This window comes from Triturus cristatus, chromosome 2_1 (assembly GCF_964204655.1).
Source record: "Triturus cristatus chromosome 2_1, aTriCri1.1, whole genome shotgun sequence".
Taxonomy (NCBI): domain Eukaryota; kingdom Metazoa; phylum Chordata; class Amphibia; order Caudata; family Salamandridae; genus Triturus; species Triturus cristatus.
The window spans coordinates 665109648-665124344 of record NC_140581.1 but is presented as its reverse complement, the minus strand read 5'-3'; the positions used below and the strand labels follow the sequence as shown (position 1 = coordinate 665124344).

The 14697-nt window shown below is 44.2% G+C and overlaps 1 protein-coding gene across 2 annotated transcripts in view; it reads right to left on the bottom strand.

The window, feature by feature from the left end:
* Nucleotides 1-14697, bottom strand: part of MAN2A1 (mannosidase alpha class 2A member 1) — a 1157125-nt gene that overhangs the window by 692219 nt on the left and 450209 nt on the right. For both annotated transcript variants that reach the window (XM_085632583.1, XM_085632582.1), the window contains one exon: nt 2457-2659. In XM_085632583.1, coding sequence (XP_085488709.1) covers nt 2457-2659 — 203 coding nt within the window. The remainder of the gene's footprint in view (nt 1-2456; nt 2660-14697) is intronic.

Sequence of the window (14697 nt, the reverse complement as noted above, 5' to 3'; positions counted from 1 at the left end):
TTTTGAAAGGGAAATGATGTGCTGGCACACTGGGAGCAAAACTCAAACACGTCAACAAAACGTCCAAAAACTTAGAAAAAACATTGGTCACAAAATGACCGAGCTAGCTCTCCGGACACACACTGTTGATGCAGAATGAAAGAAACTGATGTTAGTGGGACAGGGTGGTACCTATATGGGCATCACATAGTAATTTCCTGAGTGGATGACACAGACTCGCAGTTGAACGACACCACCTATCAGTGTGCAGAGGCACTACTCAAGATTTTACACATCCAGACTGATACCTGGGGAATATTCTACGCTACGGAATCTGCGGTTAGAAGTCTCTATCAGAATTTCAAGAACAAATCCCTTATTCCTTCTGACAGAGCCATAACATTTCCTTTGTGTTATGAAACATAAGTAGGGATGAACGCCTGTTCTGGAGGATTTGAGCAGAAGTCTATACCGCATCCTTGTTTGACAATGTTTAAAAACCCAGAGATGCAAAACATCTTCCCAGCCCTTTGAAAAGTGTTGACTTCGACTTTCAACCTGTGGAAACATCTCCACTGCCTCATGAGCGCTGCCTTATGGCTCGAAGATTGTTCATTAGATTAATACATTTTGTATTCTCTACATAATTGAAAAAACTGTCTTCTTCTTAATTGTTTGTGAGAGTCCGGAAATGAAGATAATGACGAACATATGCATGTTTGTGATACCAGAAAGCCTTTGTTAATATGAAATCTAGCTGTTCCCCAAAAAGCTTGATCCCAACGAAAGGAAGTTTTGATAATGCTGCCTTCTCCACGTTCTCAGCTTTCTCGCCTCTGACCTAAATGTGTCATCAGTCCATGACTGAGCCACCTGCTATGGCAGCAGGTGGCTCAGTCATGGCTGAAGTCCTCAGACTATCACTGGCCATGTCTGACAGAAACCTTGCCTTGAGTTCCAGATTGGCCAGTATGTCTTAGCAGTCCTTTCCTCCAGCAGCACCCCAGCCAGACTGTCAACAACCTTTACAACTCTTTGGTGGTATAAGCAACATATACTCCTGTTCTCAAAGCAAGAGTTAGAGCTGTGTGAGTGATTTTAAGACTGTCTTGGTCTTCTTATTCTTAGGCATACAGTCCTCTGGATTTACCGAAGATTTCCCAGTAAGAGTAGCCAGCATGGAATCAATCTTAACATTAAGCAGAAGAACAGAATCTGCACCTTCCAGTATATAGGTCTTCGGCAAGAATTGAGGAACAGTTAGATCTTAATCGTCCACTCTTGCAGGATCACAATTTTAGAATGTGGGGAAACAGCAGGACCACAACAACGCAAAGAAACAAAGATGAAGACTCATCCTCTAAAGTGTTTGTTTCCAAGAACTTCAAGATGCATCTCAGAAGCGAAGAAATGTGCTCCATTTCTCCTCTACTAATATATTTCTTTCTGGTAGAAGGTCCTTCCATTTACGGGGAAGAAGAAGAGTCATGGTTATAACATTGCTTATCCTTGTTTATCCTCTCAGCTTGCAAAGTTTTAACCACAGCAGCATAAATAAGGTGCTGGATCACTGAATCATTTGAACAGATCTGGCAGAAGAATATTACCTTCTGGATTTTATACACCTTCTGTGACTGTTATACTTAGATGAGGAGCTCCCTTTATGCAGACGTTTCTGGGACCATTCACCCTCCATGGTTTAAACATCACTAAACGAAGAAACAGCCCTTCAAACCTTCTGTAGTTATATGAAAAATAGCCTGTGTGATCTACACATCAACAGCTATTGGTTGGAGATGTATAAACCAATCAGAAAAATGAAGTATGTGCAGGCCAGTCCTGATTGGTTCACACCAATAATGATCTCTGTTATAGTCTTCCTCTTTATTTTATTCATTTATTTATTTTGCTAGCCTCTTGTTGGGTGTTATGACTTTACCACTACTTTTTCTGAAAAGAGGCAGTCAAGGTAACTGTCAATCATAAAGTGCTAAAATTGCAGTTTATTTATGGCTAATACATCTTGCTCACAAGCCTGCATTACATACCTTTAAGAAATGACCGCCTACACTTCTTTATGTTCGCGACAGCCAGCCTCCTCTCCTCTTCTCATGTCAAACCCTCCAAAGAGGTAATCGAGAAATAAATCCAATGAAGACTACATACAAATGTAGAAATAAAGAATTACACTGAAGTTTAGAGGACTGAGTTACCTTTTATAGGGGAGAGAGTTTTAGCCTCTGTTATCAGAAATAAAGGTTGGACTACGAAGAGGGTCTGCCGGAGGCGATTATCTCCTCTTTCTATCTCAACTGTAACAAAGTAAATGAGGAGGTAATATTATGGGGAGCAAATCCCTACCTGTGCTCTTAAACCACTATTTAAACTTCAAGGATAAACAACAATCCAAAGGAGTAAACAATGTGTTTTTCCCCTTACTTTTCTTCCATCATGTGAAGTAACATGGTTATACTTGCCTTAGGTTAGTTTCCGCGACTCTCTCAAGTCGTTTGTAGAAAGGCCGAGATGTAAAATAGCCACTCCAGTAATGGTCATCTCTATCTGCATATGTAAAGAAATCTCCGCTCAAAACAGGAAACAATGGTTTGCTGCTTTTTTGATCCACAGTTTCAAATTTATTAAGAGCCTCAAAGAAGTCTGATAATGTTCCAAACTGTGCCTAACAAGAAAACGTGTCAAGAGTGAGCACAACACATTACAAAATGATGTCAAGAAACTACAGAATGAAAAGACAAGAGTGACACATATTAAGGTTTCCAAATTTGCACCAACATTTGGATATGTAAATAGGTCTCCAAACAGCAAGTGAGTTCTAAGCAAAACGTTTTTGCTTTTAAAAAAAAAAGGTTTTTAATCAATGCATAATGTTGTGTTCTCCAACATACACTTGATTAGATGGCAATGAGGAACAATGCAAGTCTTACACAGGCAATCACAGCATGTGTAAATTGTTAGTGCACAGCTTATAGACATCAAGCCCAAACGGTTCTATTAGAGTAGACAATGATCAGACAGTAGTATAAACATGGACAAATGCAATTTCTTTTCCAAAGAATAGAGGCAACCTTTTCCTTTATGAAAAACATGGATCTCAATTTGAAACTAAAGGGAGCAACTTCCCTGAAATTACAGGAACAGCAGAATCTTACCTCAAGTCTGTTAAGTAGGCACCATCCATTATAAAGTTCCCACTGCCATACATTCTAAGAATGTTGCAAGCCCCCGAGGACTTCCTTGACCACTTAGAGGAACAAGGCCAAAGGAGTTACTTTATAAGATCATGGAACTCTGACTTGTCTTGCAATACCCTGCTAACATATGGCAGAGGGTATTTTGTTTCATATAATACATAGTTATGTCATCCCACTATCCCCAAACTACTAAAACCTTTCATGCTGTGCTCTTTCATCTGAAAGAAATGGTATAGTGGCAGACATGAAGAATAAAAGCAGAATTTATAGCATGAAAATAGACACAACAAAAGAATGGTATTAATATTTAGAATCCGTTTAATTTCGGTCAGGTTAAAAAAATGCTGTCGCTCAAAAGATGTCGAAGCTGCAGCATGTATTGTGCCACCCATGGGAGTCCCCTTAAACTGTGCCTACAGGCTTGCCATTGCAGCCCGTGTGAGTGGTGAATGCACCTCTCTCAATAGATATATTTCCTTATATATAAGATCACTGCACTTAGAACCTACAAGTCACTCCTATGGCAGGCTCTTCTGTCCTGAGGGCAGGGTGCTTGGTTACAAGTGTGACGGTGACCCTGCATTGGCAGGACACCCCTACAAACACCGAGTCAATTCTCCAGGCTTTGTAAGTGCGGTCAACCATTTTTAGACATAGTGGACAATAGTCATTATGAGATGTGTAACTATATAGTGGCTGCACCAAACCCAGTCATGTTTGGTATCGAACATGTTGGAATCATAACACAACACCGATTCTGGTGCTGGAAGTAAGATCCTGTGTACTGGGGCCTCCTTAAGGGACCACTATATGCCCGGTAACAGCCTTTCAGGGCCTGCAACCAACCTAGTGCTGCTGCCGACACAGGCACAAGTCTGCCCTCATGCTGCTGAGCCAGGCTCGAGCAGAGGAAGGTAGAACAAACGCTTTCCTGTCAAAGGGAGGTGGGATCACCTCCCAGGTAGGACTTAGTGTATTAGGCTGGGGTGGGGGCACTTTCCTACGCCACCAGACTGCTTTGAAGGGCACATTAGGTGCCCTCCTTGCATACTCCAATATGAGCCAGTTCAGGAACCCTTGGTTCCTGCTCTGGCATGAAATGAAACAAATACCATGGGAGTATCCTTTCCTCTGTCCAGCCATACCCCACCGCCCCCCGCCCGAGAGGGACCTCTGAGTCGTCCAACCCTTTCCTTAGGGTGCTTAAGGGCTCCCCTGTGAGTGGGTCCTCAGATTCATTGTGGGACCAGACTCAATCCTGAAATTACACCACTCTTCAATCGTCTGGAAACTTAGACTTTGTTGGACTATGGCTGTAACAGAGACTGCACCAAGGTAGACTCCTGCTGCTCCTGGTCTCGCTGTTCTTCAAGTCTTCTGTGTCAGTGATTCATTCAGGTTCTCCAGAAGACCTGTGGGCATCAAGGATATCTGAAGAAATCTCCCTTGGAGTGAAGGAGTCACTCCACTTCATCTGCAGGCACTGAAACGAAGCTGACCTGTCTGCTGCTCCGGTCATCTTACCAACTTCCTGAAGCCCAGCAAAACAGGTGGTGGTTCTGCAGTTCCCTAACGTCCTGATCTGTCTTCTCAGCAATTTTGAGGACACCATCCCTCTTTGGGGTCGCTGGGACCAAATCCCCGTGCACCGCTTCGACTTGCCATTGCCAAGGCTTGTTGGCTCTGCACTCTATAGATTTTCAGGCTACAAGGAGCTCCATCTCCAGCACCTCACTTCCTCCCGCCATCTTCTGCATCGTGGACCTCCGACATTGGCGTGCTGCTTGCGGTCCTCTTGTGACTTCTGTGCCTTTGGATCCTCTTGAGGGTCTTCCTTTGCTTAAGTAGGCTCCCCTGCTTGCTCTGGGCCTGCTCTGACTCTCCTGCTCTTGGTGAGTGCCTTGGACCTTGCTGGTCCCAACTTTTGCTCTTTTTCATTCCCCATGCCAGTTGCGACTACCAAGACTTGTTGGTGCTCCCGTCGGACACAGACCACCTAGACACTGAAATTCAATGTGGGACAGCTCCTGCACGGCCCCTGGTCTTCCTCAGCATCACCTGGTCCTCACAGGTGCAGCGACAAGGTCACAGCTGTCTCTTCAGAACCTCTCGACATCGTGGGCATTGTGCTTCCCTGCCACTTGGCCGCCTCCAGGTGGCATAGACTCCGTCCCCTCTGCTTGCAGGTTCTTCACTTCTAGAATCCACCCTTGGATTCCATCGTACTCCTTCGCAATCCTTTCCAGAGGCATCTTTTCGAAGTCTCACATTTCTGTCTACAGCAGGTTTAACATCACTTCACCCCTAGGCATCCGGTTTCCCTGGTGCAGGTAACCTGGTTCCTAGGGCATCCACAGGTGGGTGAGTCTCCAACCTTCTGTCATCTAAAGGGTATCCTCGGGGTCCCCCGGGAAGGGCCCTTCTTCTTTAGAACTGCAAACACGACTTCTCCATTGACTTTCATTGGGCACACGGCTGTGTTTTCACTCTGCACCAGTGCTTTAAGTGGGCCGGTACTCACCGGTACGGAGTACCGCCACTTTTTATTTTTCTCCCTTTGAGTAGCGGAACTTTTCCTTCACCAAGGACAGTACCGGTACTAAAGGGAAAGTCAGTCAGTGCAGGCTCGATGGCACTGGAGACTGTGCTGCGCAGAAAGAGCTCTGCTCGGCTGCCGAAAAAGAGAAGGCAGAATGGAGGGAGGGGCAGTATATACCTCTGAATGGAGCCTCTGCTGAGCAATCCAGCAGCAGCTCATTTGCATCACTTTACGAACTGTTTAGGGTTGTGAATGCCCTGTGGCCCTCTGTGAATAAAAGTTGAGGGTCCAATCAGACCCTGCCCAGTCAATCACACTGTAGGTGTGGGACTGTGAGCCTATTCCCTACCCCACAAATCTAATTACAGCATGACACCCGAGATGAATGCAGCTCTCAGTACGAGTCTGCGGGAGGGGGGGTATTACACGCTACCCAGCATCGGATATTGGGAAGGCGGACATTGGGCGATGGGATGGTGCCTAAGGGTCTCTCTGCCTTTCTTCCCTGCTCCCTGTCCAGGCTAGCGCCCTGAAGCTGTAGTTTGCTGGGAAAGGGTGAGAGTAAGTGAGGGCCTGTTGTGAGCACCTTCGCTCCAGTGTCTTTCAGGCCTTGATGGGGGTTTATGTTTGCATAGGCTGTGAGGAATCTTTCCCAGATAGGAAAATTGAGAGGATGTAACGTTAGGGCTGGTCAGAGCTGCCTAATAAGGAACTATGAAAATAGGTTTGAGTCCCAGCTTAAGCTCAACATCCTGTGATTCTGAGCAAATGACTTAATTGTCCTAAGGGTGGATGATGGATGAGTGAAAGGAGGGATTGAGTGAAAGGGTGGATGGAATGAAAAGGTGGATGGAATAAGAGTGAAAGGGTTGATGGATGGATGATCGAATGGATTGATGGATGAGGGAAAAGGTGGATAAAGAGATGGATGAGTGAAAGGATGAATGGATAGGTTTGGAGATGGATGGATAGGTTTGGATATGAAGGGTGGATAGACTGAATGGTAAAAAACTGAATGATTGATGAAAGACTGAATAGACAATAGAATGTAAATGTTAAATGGTGGACATCAGCAGGTAAATGGTAGGATGAAAGGATGAATGGATAGATCAATGGAAGAGACAAGAGATTTCTTCTGGGGAGGGTCATGATTGTTTGCTTCATTTCTTCATTTGCTTGGTGCCATATAATCTTTTGCTCGAAGTGGGGGTATTTTCAGTTTCTTCCTACTTGCATGCTCAAAAATATATAGTATTGTGGCAAACAGCAATTAACAGTATGACATTAAAAAGGTGCAACTATTGCAAAAAAAAAAAGGAAATGTTAACATATTATCGTATTTTTCTTTCATTTTGTGTAATAAGTTAACTTGCTTTGTTTATATAAACACATTTCTCATGTGTTTTGGTATGTGCTGCAACTAATATAGAAGTCGTTAAGTATCATCATGTCTGGCCTGTAGCCCCCGCCCCTAGCCCCGCCCACTCACTACACCTGTAGTTCATTTTAATGAGTACCTGCACTTATTTTTTCCCATTTAAAGCACTGCTCTGCACACAACCTTCCTGAGTACTTACCTTGGGCGGTTACTTGTGTCCTTAGCTACTCTGGGTATGCTGGTCCAAGTCCTGTTCTCCTTTGCAGTTCGCATTCCCCTTTCTTAATATATGGTTTGGTCTCCCTCCCTGGAGACCAGTGCATATTTGTGCTACTAACCTAATTATTGCAAAGTATTCTTGTGTACTGTTCTGACAAGATATACCAATGTGTTACTGAGTGTTGTGTAATAGAGACTTATTTTTATATAAACACTGTGTGGTTCTTTTTCATTTAACTTACATCATTGATTAAAAGTTGCTAAAACACCCTGCTTTACACTCCTTCAAGAGAGGCTCTTCACAGCTTCCACTTTGAGAGCTTTCAAAGGTTATCAAAGACCACTACAATTACTATAAGGGTTGCCTGGATTAGTGCAAGGTGCATCATGCCTCCAAAGGAGTCCCATAAAAACCTGTCATATCTGCCGAGGAGTGTCATGCCTCCAAAGGAGTCCCATAAAAACCTGTCATATCTGCCGAGGAGTGTGGAAGCGCTTGCAGCCTTCATGTGGGTAGCTGTTGTCCCGTGTACTTTTCGTCATACCAAGTCAAATTTTCTGATTTCTTTGTCTGGTGGGACCGTTGACGAAGGGTTAGCTGAGTGGACTTCCATTGCAGCTAAGACTACCACCAAATCAAGAGGACGATCTGAATGTAGAAATAATGGGTTCTGCTCTGGAGGTTTGTATTTTTTCTGATGCCTAGATAGAGCCGCTTTGTTTGAAGGCGGTGTGAGGAAAAGCTTCACAGCTGGTTCCAGCAATCCTGAACCCAGAGGAAGGAGTGGTCTCAAGGAGGAATGCTGGTGAAGGATTTAAAAAACACTTACATTAATGCTGATGGGGCAGGCAGCAGAATGTTCAATTTGACATTTCCTCAAATGAGTACTTACTGGAAAATTAACATGTCATTAATTGGTGAGACTCTTGACTGAGGAGAGTCGGTCAAAGTTGGTGAATACCTTCTGATGTCAGAAGGCGTTGTTGAATAAAATTAACGGTCTGGATCTAGACCAAGATCCAGAATCTGGGTCGGTGTCTTTCGTTACAGTGCTCATCTAGACGTAGACACAGAGTACCTAGAGCAGTGACAGTGATGTTGTTTTGGACCAAGATCTGTAATGACATCTAGAGCTTGGCTGAGTCTTAAATCTTTGTGGAGAAACTGGAGGCCGCATTGTGGAAGGAAGTCCCAAAGGTGCCTCAATTTGTGGCAGAGGCAATGTATGGGGTGTAAGCGCTAAAGGCGCTGGTTGCTGCAATGGAGAAGGATGTGGAGAATCCGGAATAATTATTAGCAATGATGCCGAGTATGACCTTGAGTATTATGAGTCAGAGGTGGATGACCACATTCTGCTCTCATGGCCTAGTAAACAGATCTGGACTGTCTCGATGTCGAATTTGAGTGTTTTCTATGTCTCGACGTCGTGTCTTCTGTCTCAACGTCATCTAATGCCTCAACGTTGACCTTCTGCATCTCGATGTAAATGGTTGCCTCCTCTTCAACATAGACCCGGATCTCAACGGCAAGCATGTTGCTGCTGTCTCTTGTCTCGACGTTGATGTCATCAACGTCGAACGGGAACAACTTTGTTTTACTGGACTTTTCCTTATTTTGAATCTCCCTCTTCTGGAGTCCTCAAATAGTGGTGGTAGAGCTCTGGTAGAGCCTTCAGAAAGCGCCTTTTGCTGTTTTCGCCTATCTTGTGTTCTATGAAGCTGAATTTCTCTCTATCCTTCAGGGTATGCCTGGAAAATGTCTTAAAGCAATTAAATTTGTCAGGAATATGACTTTCAGGAAGGCAAAGAATACACATATCATGAGGATCTGATTTTGCCCTTTTTCTGCCACATGCAGGATTTTGGCAAACAAAGATACCATCTTATTTGTCTTAAAAATAATTTTCCTGTCAGGTCGGAAGAGTAAGCTCATATTTGAGCAAAGATATTACTCACATCCAGGCACTGAACTGCATCTAGATTCATGCACAAACCTAATCACAAGTTTCATTTAACTGCAAGTAGAGGGCTCATTTACTGTTTGCCAATATATTTCTGAAACACTTTTAATAGTGAGCTTTCTTGTGCTAACAGTGAAAAGTGTAATGGTTTGGGGCGTCCTATGATGGGTTATTTTATGCCCATTGATTAACGTGACCCCTAAAGGCAACAAAAACATGAATAATTAAATTGCTATGCTCCGATTTCATGACTGACTTACCTTATCTAGCCCTTTCACATGTGCAATAACGTGTTTGTATGTCCTTCCCTGAAGAATCTTCTCAAGAAAACAGCGATTTAACAACAGCGGACTGGCCAGTTGGCCAACTAGGCAAACACCCAGGAACCTGTAGGTCTCTTGCAGCCCACCAGAGATTAGAAGGAACAAGCAATTATTTATTTATGGCTTTGTATAAGTTGAATCAGCCTCAAATGAGTATTACAGTCCAGTAGAGCAGTTAAAAATGAACAAATATTCCCAAGGTGAGTTTAAGAGTTCGAATGGTGAATGGCACAACAGCTAGGAGGAAATATAGGTGATATATGTATAAAGCATATATTTACCCAGGATATATGGGGTAGTTAAAATGTGCAGTGGGTTCATGTATATTAAGGAAGGATATAAAGGTCACCGAACTATAAAACATGCTAGGTTACATTGTTATGTTGCACGGTTTTTGCATAATGAATTGATCACAAACTATTTTGCCTGTTGGTGCTGTTATACCATTGGTTGAGGTTCTCGATGCTTTTGGTATTTTTTGTTTAGAACTAGGCTTGTAACTCAGTGCTGATTATGTGACCGCAATGGTGGCAGCAAGTTGAAGTGTATGTCTCTGTATACTGTGGGCAGTTCAAATCGAGGACGATTTGCAGATGAAGGACTTGTGATCTTCTGCGAACCCAAGCACCTAGTGAGGTTGTCAACATCTGTTGGTGCAAAAGTAGGGGTACTATACAGTTACTTTCACAGTACATGATTGCAACAGACTGTATAACAGCAGAAAGAACATTTAACTTACAGCAGAATTCAGTCTGTTGGCTTATGAAGCGATAGCCTTCGGATAAGAGAACTGACTACCCTGTCCTTCATTGCTACGACATTCATCTCCCCACACTGTAGTGCTAGAGACACTCCTATGGTTTGGAACCACGTGATGACCTTTGACTACCATGATTTCAATTGACGTTTGGTGTATACATCATTTTTTCCTGTAAGTGCCTTCTTGCCTTGAAGATTTCTTTCGTATCTCTTGTAGTTTTAAAGTGGGAGCTTTCACAGAGTAGAAGAGCTTGCCAAGAACAGAACCTGTGGCACGTGGATTTGAAAGCTTGAGAGAGACAGATGTAGAATGTACTTTTTGGTCTCAAAGTGTATTGTTATGAGCAGTGGTGCTCAAATGTGCATTGTGTTGTACATTGGGAGATGAAGTGTGTGTGCTATAGGCAGTGGTGCACAAATGTGTAGTGTGTTGTACATTGGGAAGTATTATGAGGTGCTTACTATTGGCTTTGACATGCCCTCATGTCATCTTGAATTCTGACTCTGTCTAGCTTGACCTTTTTGCACGCACAGGCAGGCCCCCAGATTACTCAAGTTGTTTAGGTTATTCACGTTCAAGGTTGCTTTGTCTTTAGAGATTGTTGAATGTACCGCCGGAGACTTTCGTAAGCTTCGTTAAGATAACGGCTGAAACATATGAGAATGCAGAAGGAACGTGAGAACTCCTTTGCCTTTGGAGTCCTTGCATGGAAAGTGGCCAATTCCAATAAGTTTTCTTGGCGCAGAGGGAAGGCCTCTCGGAACCTTCTAGTGTATTTTGAGATTTTAAAGTTGGGATTTGTTGACTTAGAAATCGGGATTGTTTGAGACTGATCGGCGGACACGTCTTCAGTGCAGGAATCTGGTTTCTGAGTCTCCTGACCCAAGCTGTGAATCCTCCAGTCTGGAGTGTGCCAGAATGAAGTTTGCACCAGGTGATGTGTTTTATTTTTGATTATTGCTATTGTGATGCGTGACTCTCTGTGCACATATTCAATTTCCAGTGGCTATAACAGTCACTGCGATGTGTGAGTGTCTGTGCGCACATTCAGTTTCCAGTGGCTATGATCATCTGAGGTGTTTTCTTTGAGTATTGACTTTATGATGTGTGAGTGTCTGTTTGCACATCCAAGGTAATCATCTGATGTATTTAGTATATATTTATTTCTGAATTTTTGCAGGACATTCAGTATTATCTGCTTGTGTTTCATTTTATTATTATCTGCTTGTGTTTCATTTCATATTATTATCCATGCATTTAACAGTTACATTTGCCAAGTGTGTTATTATTGCTTGCATATATACATATATCTCTATATACATTTGAATGTTGTTCATTTGACATCTGGGAAAGTCATTCTGTTAGAGAGCATTGCCCCAATAAAACCCCAATTCTTATTCTGAGAACAGTCTTTGATGCACTTCATTTTATAAAGTGAAATGCCTCTCAGTGTGGGAGAGTGGTATCCTCTATTATCTGGGAGTGCGAAGCAATACACACACTCAACCATCTACATCTTTGGTAGTTTCCAATACCTGCCAACGGATGCATCGCAGAGAAATGTGGAAAGAAAGGATGGCGGGCTGCACCTCCTCTGCCTGGAACGACTCCTGGTAGGCCGCAGATCTTGGGTCATGCCCCACACTCACAGACCACGCATGAAACCTTGGCATCAACCTGTGCTCCTCGGTCACTATGAACCGCCAGATGAACACAGCCTCATCATTCTGCTTCCACACGCTATGCATGCTTCGAAAAATCTTTGGTGGATCCCCACTGAGTCCAGAAAGACGGTCACCCACGCACTCATTAACAGCAGACTCGACCACAGCAATGCTCTCTATGCCAGCAACACCCAGAAACTCCTCAAGAAACTGCAGAAAATTCAGAACACCTCCGCCAGACTCGTCCTTAATGTCCCGTGCCGCAGCCATATTTCTGGCCGCCTGAGACACCTCCAGTGGCTCCCAGTCAACAAAAGATTCACCTTCAAGCTCCGCACACATCCCTACAAAGCCCTACATGACACTGGGCCTGAGTACCTTAACCATCGCCTCACATTCCACGCACCCACCAAAGACCTGCGCTACCTCCAATTGGCACAGGCCACCGTCCCACGTATCAACAAGACTACAGCTGGAGGAAGATCCTTCTCCTACCTTGCAGCAAAGACCTGGAAAACCCTGCCTCTCCACCTCAGGCAATCACCATCACTGCCCCAATTCAGGAAGGACGTCAAGACCTGGCTCTTCAAATGAACCACAGTGCCTTCGACGGATCAGCAGCCTCCCCCCCAGCCCAGTGCCATGAGTCCCTTACGGGTGAGTATTCGCGCTTTCCAAGTCACTTGATTGATAGGTGCCATGACATGGGTTAAAAGGGTCTGTGATAGTATGTCAGTGGGAGGGTTAACTAAAGAGCATGCGGAAACCTGCAAAGCATTGATTACCTGACTTACACCAACAGCAATAGGTTAACTAATAAAATATCTTCTTGCATGTAAAGAAAATATTCTTGTTGTGTGTTTCTATAAGTCCCGTATAAGCATAGATAGACAAGACAGTTGGGAGTTAACTGTCAGACCAATGAATGATTTACACACAGTGGCACTGTGACGTTATGTAGGATGTTACGAGAGACGTGAGAGACCAGAAGGTGGAGCCTAAGCCGGAGAATGGCCGCAACCTCCACCACCTCTGTGCCCCGGCAAGTTTGGACCGGACAGACCAGACCCGGACCACCTGAGAGGTAGGTGGCTGATGACCGGTGGTGGAGCAGAGCAGGGCGGAGGTTCGTGACCCCAGGTCCACTGCCTACGCCCAATGTTGAGTTCAGGACTGCATGAGCCTGAGCCTGGGCCGGGTTGAGCTCCAGCTTCCTCCGCTTTTGGTCCCCCCCCCCCCCCTCACTCTGCGGGGGTGCAGCAAGTCAACAGTGTTGGTTGTCACCCGGGCAGGTGTGGGCTCTGGAAGTCAGCAGCTGTGAAGTGCGTACCGCAGTCACCAGCTGCGAAGTGCGTACCACAGGCAGCCTGCGGAGGGAGCCCAGTTAGTTTTGGGTGCAGCTTGTAGGCTTGCCTGGAAGGCCCCACTCGCTTTCGGTGTCATGCCATCTAAGAACCTGAAACAGCAAAGTAAGAAGGCCACCCCACCGAAAAAGATGCCGCCAGGTGTACCAGTTCCACTCCCTCACCACCGATTGATGTTCCTGCCAGCCTGAGCAGGTAGGGTTGTCGGTTGGGCCTGATTAGATCTTCTAGATTTTCTACCAGCATCTCCAGCAATACACCAGCAATACGCAGTGGCACTGTGGAAGCGGTCACTCTAATGTTTTGAGTTACAAACAGGTGCATTTTACCAACTGTTTTTGCACTGCATGCTTTACATGCTTGGGCATGTACCCTTAGCATCAGAAATCTAAGTGTTAAAGTAAGTGACCTGCGCACATCCTAGGACCATGAGCAACGATCCTGAGCAAAGACGCCGTAAGCAGGGGAGCGTAGTTTGGAGAACAGGTGCTGCAGAACCCCCAAAAATAACCATATTGGAGTTCAGAAGGTAGATGAGCAATAAAGTGGAATTTAAAATGTGTATTTATCTTGTTACTTTTGGTGCGCTGAAAGACAGAGGTCAAATGTCAGGCTACGCCTTCTGACAAATTGTTGCTTATTTGAAAACTGGTGTTTACTGTTATTTCTCGGACTGCAAAGTACGAGGATTTTGTAAAGCTAACTATCGGACCATCTTGCTGGGGTATAGAAAGTGAAAGGAAAGGCTAAAGGATGTCAGTATTTTCACAACATTTAAATACCTGTAAATTAACTATGCACACATTTCAAAATATATCAGCACTAATGAAGCACATATTTTTTGTAATTCTGAAGTGCGATGGAACCGAAGATATTAATGGGATCAAAACACATCAAGACACTTTACTTAATGATAAATATTCGCTGAAACCAGATTCCCACACATCATCTTTTGTGCGCTATATAGTTTTATCAGGAAAACTGCATGTCCATGGAAATTTAGTGGCAATTTTAATTGAAAATATACTGTGTGTAAACGACAGTGCGCTACCTCACCAGTGCTCCACAATGCCCACCTTCTAAATAGCATACTCTCACCACTCTGCTGCTTATTGGGTGTGGCAGATTTGCTACACTTGTTTTTTGTGTAACGCTTGGGTTTTTCCCAATCCCTCTTACTTCAGTGATATAACATTAATAGCAGCACCCCCACTCTCAAAGCTGTTCCAGCACAAGTGATCCTGGGAATCCTGCATCTCCCACTTACCAGAGATAAACCCTGACTATATGGACATTAG